At 53.4% G+C, this 6,412-nt stretch overlaps 4 protein-coding genes across 4 annotated transcripts in view; 2 read left to right on the top strand and 2 right to left on the bottom strand.

The window, feature by feature from the left end:
- The window catches only part of Z520_07536 (uncharacterized protein), a gene marked incomplete at both ends in the record, with an annotated part of 861 nt that extends 784 nt beyond the window's left edge, over positions 1 to 77 (bottom strand). Inside the window, one exon of the mRNA XM_016778033.1 lies at positions 26 to 77. Within this exon, the coding sequence (XP_016630939.1) occupies positions 26 to 77 (52 nt within the window). The remainder of the gene's footprint in view (positions 1 to 25) is intronic.
- Positions 78 to 893: 816 nt separating this feature from the next.
- On the bottom strand, positions 894 to 2,087 carry Z520_07535 (uncharacterized protein; the record flags this gene model as incomplete). Its single annotated transcript, XM_016778032.1, has 1 exon — positions 894 to 2,087. The coding sequence occupies one exon, from the start codon at positions 2,085 to 2,087 to the stop codon at positions 894 to 896; it is 1,194 nt and encodes a 397-aa protein (XP_016630938.1).
- Positions 2,088 to 3,484: 1,397 nt separating this feature from the next.
- Z520_07534 (uncharacterized protein) lies at positions 3,485 to 3,790 on the top strand (the record flags this gene model as incomplete). Its single annotated transcript, XM_016778031.1, has 1 exon — positions 3,485 to 3,790. One exon carries the CDS (start codon positions 3,485 to 3,487, stop codon positions 3,788 to 3,790), a length of 306 nt encoding a protein of 101 aa, XP_016630937.1.
- A 1,215-nt stretch (positions 3,791 to 5,005) lies between these two features.
- Positions 5,006 to 5,732, top strand: Z520_07533 (uncharacterized protein; the record flags this gene model as incomplete). The annotated part of the gene is made up of 2 exons (XM_016778030.1): positions 5,006 to 5,066; positions 5,134 to 5,732. 2 exons carry the CDS (start codon positions 5,006 to 5,008, stop codon positions 5,730 to 5,732), a joined length of 660 nt encoding a protein of 219 aa, XP_016630936.1.
- Between the last annotated feature and the right edge of the window lie 680 nt (positions 5,733 to 6,412).

Here is a 6,412-nt window from a genome sequence, read left to right as displayed (position 1 = left end):
CAAAAAAAAAAAAAAAAAAACAGACCTTCCTGGACGTTGCTGCCATCCTGACTGTCTGTTGCCGGTAGCGCAGGCATGAGAGGCGGTGTGGGCTATCGTTGCAAACTGTAGGAAGGCGTATCAGCAGAGCTTTCGTTTACATGAAAGACTTGGCTATGGGAGGAAAGCTTAGCCCTGCATTAGCCTAGATCAACCGCTAGCAAGGCCGCTAAAGATGAGCGTGAACAGAGCTTTTGGTGAATGGCCTCGTGTAACTACTCGGGATTTTGCCTACCCTTTTTGAATTGGTATAGCAGATACCATCACTAGCCCCCACACTACTCTATAGACAGGTAGTGGCGTCTTCAATAGGTATAGATCACGATCGCTAATGAAAAAGATTTGACTACCTATATCGAGCCCTCCGTCCACATAGTCCGACTGGTGACTATCATCTCGACATCGCTGCCAGCATTAACTGCATCAGGCAGGCGCAGATTCTGTCCCGTGATGTCGACACTTGCGCAGATCCCCGAGAACGATGCAAGTGCCCGGGCCAGAATTGGGAGCGTCGTTCGTTCTCTGTCTGGTCTCTAACCTTGGAGAAACAATCTTGCTCTCCAGTCGTGGCGGTTGAGGACGACAGGTGCGGACTCAACCGCCCAAGGAGCCAGTTGAGCGGTGGCGGTGCGCTCTGATCACCCTACGCTGAGCCGAGCCTCATTCGGAGTCCACAAGGCAGTGTGAATTACAGCCAAACCTCTACTAATTGTGCCTATGTAAGGGGCCTTTAAAGATGGACGGATAGATCTAGCTAGTCCTAATATAATACACTTTAACACCCAGGGGCCTGCTTCCACAGCAGCACGCGTGAGTCCTGAAATAGACGCCGTGGCCGCTCAGGCATTGTTCGATTATAGCCCATTTCTCTCCAAGAAGTCAAATGTGACTTGGTAGCCAGCAGTGGCGTTGTTGTGGAGCGTGAAGGCATGGCCCGTGTTGGGCTGGATGTAGTCCTCGACCACCGTGGCGTTTGGATAGGTATTTTTCAAAGCCTGCAAGGTGTACGCCCCCCTGCAATTCCCGTCACAGATATAAAAGTCGAATTCAGCCAAAAAGAACAGCACGGGCGCTTTGAGGTCAGGGCCTGGGAGTCCGATGATGCGGAACGCGGAGGCGAGCTCCCCAACGGCCACGGGTTGCTTGAGAGAGTCGCCGTAATCGAGCATCTCTTGGGTGAAGGCTGTCTGAGGATTGCCTCCGAAGAAGATATTCTGGATCCCGCTCTTCTGGCACACAATGTAGCCGCTTGTCCGATTGAACGGAGGGGAGGCTGTGGCGGCATATTCGAGACCCCATGTAGCCATCCCCGGTGCTCCCAGGTACTTGCCGTAAAAGTAGCCAGTAATGATGACTCCGTCGGTCAGAGAGGGGTACTTGGCGATCAATGCCGAGGTGAGGAACGATCCGAAACTGTGGCCGACATGGACAATTTTGGTCGGGTTTGCCAACGAGTTGAACTGTGCAGTGGCAGGTTGCGCCACGGCTGCGAGGCTGTAAATGGTTCCATTACGCGCCATCAAGGTCAGCTGTCGGAGGATCTCCAGTTGTAGAGAAGCTTGTACCACGTTGTACGCGTCAGGGTGATCCGATTGACCTGCTCCAAGACGATCGTACGTGAAGATGGAATATCCTTCTTTGAGGACTGCTTCGACGTAAGACTGGTTCGCGCGGTTGAGCTCAGGATCCCAGTATCTCGAGTCATAATGCGCGCCGTGGGTCGCGATCTGCAGAATCTCCTTTTTCGCCCCGGGCGCATTAGGGATGCACAGTTGTGCATGGATATTGAAAGTTCCAGTGGTCGTCGTGTTCTGGGTGACTGTCTGCGCAGCCTTAGGAGTGCTCCAGGCGTCTTGGTAGATCGCCCACGCCCTTGCCTCGATATTGCTCTCCACGTTCGGGTGTTCATAGACCATGCTGTCCGCTGAAACGAACACCGGGATGTTGAATTGCTTGCAGGATCCATGGACCCTCTGGGATGCCTTGACAGGCGAGGCCAAGATAGTACGAGAGAGAGCCAACAAGGCTATGACAAAAGTGGCGGCCATCTTGGAGCGGAGAAGAATTGCGACAATGGAGATTAGGCGGGATTTTTGATCATGTCTCAGGATCGAGCAATGGCAGCTAGGCGGAGGGTTTATATAGATGTAGAGAGATCCATTGCCGGCTCAGCAAACGCGTTCTCGACTATGATGTCCCGCCGCGCGAACCATGGAATCGAGATATTTCAGCTGCCATGCTCTGCATTGTCCAGGAGCGCATGGATGCTGGCGCAGACTCTGTGGGACTTCCCTCTGAGACCGTCGCAATATCGGCCAGGCCGCAAGTCTTGGTATGGCATGGGACCTTTGCTTTGGATCTTGGACTCAATGACAAGTTAGGCAGAGATGAAAGTCAGGGACAAAGACCGAATCTCTCATCTGAACGGAAGTCTTTTCTTGGCTCGTTGCGCCGTCGTCCTGATCGACTGACTCTAGACGAATGTATCGAGCCCACCTCCCCGCAACAGACGGAGTTTCCATATTGCCGAGCGTCTCAAAACGGATGGGCGGGTTAGACATGCCTGTATTAGGTTTCATAACGCGATTTGGGCGCCGCTGCCGAGAGACGGACATGTCCCATATTGACCAGGGGCGTATTCGCTTAATTACCAGGGGCGTATTCGCTTAATTACCAGGGGCGTATTTGTGGAGCGGGTGCCCCACAACGCTATACAACACGATGACAATTCCCAGTGTCCGCATATCGGAGATGTGTTCAGGCGGTGCTTAATCATACTCGTGGGCCTGTTATGCAAAAGTCCATTCATTCATTCAGGGTTTAGACACTGCTTGACTCGTTGTTTGCCGAAATAACGCTATCCTGCAGGGACCGCGGCCATCGTAAAAGCCACGCTTTGTAGCCTTTGTCTGCGTCGTGAATGTTCTTGGCGCGGTTGACTTTATGGGGTCGTTGGACATTCACCACACTCTCGATCTTCTGCTTGGTGGGTTTCGGAGCCAGGGAACTTAGTAAGTAGGCGGTGCACATCTGAAGGCTGGTGCAAGGATTAACAGAATCGGTAATGGAATGATAGCAAGCCACATACACGAGCCGAACGAGGCTGAGGCAGCAAATGCAAATCAGCTGCAGACGAGCCCGTCATACCTCGCTCCGTTCGATCTCAACCGGGCATTGCTACGAGATGCCTTCGCAAACTCTCTTTGAAGTATACGACTCGAAGTGTGAAGTAGAGAGAGAGGTCATTTTCATAAGATAGAGAGATATAAATCACACGATCTGGCATTGCATTTGGCAGTTATTCTACCACCAACATTCCATACGAAAAATCTCCAGTCAAGCTTCCCGAACCAGCTCCTACGCTCGTAGCCTCCGCTCAGAACAGTATCCTCGAGACTCATCACTTCATCAACCCATCTACTTCTCTTCTCATCACTCCGCTCCCATGGCCTCTCTCGCCCTCGCCATCGGCGCTGCCATCTACTTCACCACCGAAAAAGTCCGCGACCATAAGAAAAAGAAGCAGGCCTTGAATGCTCACGGCGCACCGCAATACGACTCGGTTTCACCAACCTCGTCAATCATGGAGAACAACGCCGCCCGCCGCACAGCGGAACAGCTACCGGCATATGTATTCACAGAACCCCCGCCATACCACATCAAAGACCAACATTACGAGCGCAAGGCCGCTAAGGAACGCAGGCGTCGGGCCTCTGGAGGCGCTTCAGTTGAGGCGGGGGGACAGATATAGTGGAGAGTTTAGGGGCGTTTCGAACTTCTGTGGCATTGGGCTTTCCCTTGACACCTCGTTTCCGAGGGGCATGTATATTAAACATTGCTAGCATGTTTGCAGAGGTACTCCAGGAGTGATGCATAGACATAATTTGATTACTACTTTTTCTGCCCCATTCCAGCAAGCACAGATACAGACCCTGGACGTCCGCTCCGCCCAAGCCCCCGTCGCCCTGATAGTCATCCTGCCAGTCTCTGCAGGATGGTGGGCCTCGGCCGAACAGCAGCAACAACACCGAGAGCGGAGGAATAAGGCGCGCGGCACATGATCTCCAATATTTACTCGTCAGGGCCCCAAGCATCGGGGAGACCAATTCGATTCGCGAGACCGGCCCGGCCATCGACAAGTTAGGGCTTTTTTCGAAATTTGTCATGGAAGGCCACTAGGCTCCCATGTGGAATATTCTAGCCTCACCAGCACCTGCAACCTGGCGGATACGCTCCCAGCTCCGCATTTACGCCATATACGCCTTTTGCGAAGACAGGCTGGAGAGGCCAAGAGATTCCATGCAACCGGGCTATGCTCGTCCTCGTCCTCTCGTACTCGTGTTTCATATGGATTTAGGCTGCTGCGGGAGCAGGTAAGCAGGACTTTTGAGGTCCTATAGCTGTGCCGTGCATGCAGCTCAATGGTACTCCATGCTACCCACGTCATGGACCCTGCGCAAAACGGTGTCAGAGCCTGCTGCGACCCCTTACTGCGCGGTATATCGGGTGCAATGCAATGCATCCAATCTAATGCAATACGAGCCTCCTTTCGTATTTCATAGCGCTATGTTCTCGAGTCATGGTGCGCAGCGGACCAGCTACTGCTACTACAGTCATGGGCCGGCGAAGGCAAGCCGTCAATGTGATGGATCACACACAGATGCACTACTACTGGCTCTAGAGTATCTGCAATTTGATGTGAAGGGTCTTGTTCCATAAATAGAGGCTGAGTGTTGATGACATCGGCGGCTCTCAACAATTATCTACTCAAGTTTCATCAAGCTGGTCGGTTTAAAAGCCTTATATTGTATCTGACGACTTGTGGTTTGTTTCTGATCAATTTATCTGGCCATCAAGCATCAACATCTTCTCCCGTTCTTCGTCAGAAACTCCGGCAACCTCACCTGATTGTGCCACATATTTGTGCATTGTGTCAAATACCGGAAACAAAAAACAGCCTCTCTCCATGACGGGAAGTCTCAAGAAAGAATGCGACAAGGCGGCGCAAATCCTCAAGAGCTTCATTGGTACGCAGGACCCCAACAAAATCCGAATTGGCGGCGACGCGGATTCAGAACTGACACGCGAGCACAGACAAAGGTAGAATACCGGCGCAGGTCATCACGACTGCAAAGGGCATCGCCATATTCTCTGGTTTCCGCGCCGCAATGTACCTCGCTGGCGCCGGCGGGTCTGGCGTCGTGGTTGCACGGCTCGCCGATGGATCGTGGTCTGCACCGTCTGCGTTCTCCGTGCGCTCGGGCGGGATCGGGGTCGTGTACGGCGTGGACGTGTACGACTGCGTGTGCGTGCTCAACACACAGGACGCGGTGGAGGCATACATGAAGAGCGACATGACCATGGGCGCCGGTGCGTCCATGGCTGCGGGCCCCATCGGCGGCACCGCCGATCTGAGCACAAAGGACGTCAAGCCTATCTGGACGTACACCAAGTCGCGGGGCCTGTATGGCGGCTTGACTGTCGACGGCACCGTCATCAAGGAGAAGTCGAGCATCAATGCGGAATCATACGGGAAGGGTGTCGCAGCTGCACAGATCCTGGCCGGCGGCGCAGAGTGGCCGGGGCAGACACAGCTTCGCGAGGTGCTCAAGATGGCGGAGGGCAAGAGCGCGGATGCAACCGTCCTCGGTGCCATCAGCACCGACCCGACTCCTGGCGATTTGACGCAGTAAATCAGCATGGCTTGACAAAGTTTTGTTCATCAGGCGGTTGCACTTGGGAAGGTCGATGGCAAAGGGGCGCCGGGAATATCTAGGCAAAGAGGTCGGATGTGCGCGATTGTAGCCATTCTATACATATCTTGATGTTGAGGGCGGTAGAGGGACCTTGAATCAAGGGTGTCGGTGCGAGTGTGGCCAAATTTGAGGCTGAGCAATATAATTTGGTTGGATCTATTCTCTCAATTGCCGGATGAGCACGGCAAAAGACAATCCGAGCTCATTACACTTCTGATGTACGGTAGTAGACACGCCGTGCCGCCGGTCCTGCGGGACAAGCGGCGGTCGGGTCGGACCAGATTGTACTTTGTTCACGCCCCCCTCTGGGAACACTTCGAAGAAAGATCTCAGCATTATGGACTGAAGCATACAGCCTGGGTGGCGCCAGTATATATGACGCAACCTCCGTTACAGCAATACTCTGGATCCTGCAAGGAGCAGGGTCCGCCGTCCGGAACGCAGCATAGGGTGCCTCCGAATATACTTGTATCACAGCTGCCGGAGCAGCATGTATCGGTAGCCGGGGAGCAAGAAGATAGGAGGAGCGTACATACAGGCGCGGCAGAAGTTGTGGTTGTGGTTGTGGTTGAGGTTGAGGTTGATGTAGATGTAGATGTAGATGTAGATGTAGATGT

This window comes from Fonsecaea multimorphosa (assembly GCF_000836435.1).
Source record: "Fonsecaea multimorphosa CBS 102226 unplaced genomic scaffold supercont1.15, whole genome shotgun sequence".
In the NCBI taxonomy this organism is placed as follows: Eukaryota; Fungi; Ascomycota; class Eurotiomycetes; order Chaetothyriales; family Herpotrichiellaceae; genus Fonsecaea; species Fonsecaea multimorphosa.
Note: the sequence above shows the minus strand (reverse complement) of the source record. Positions and strands in the feature narration are given on the sequence as shown.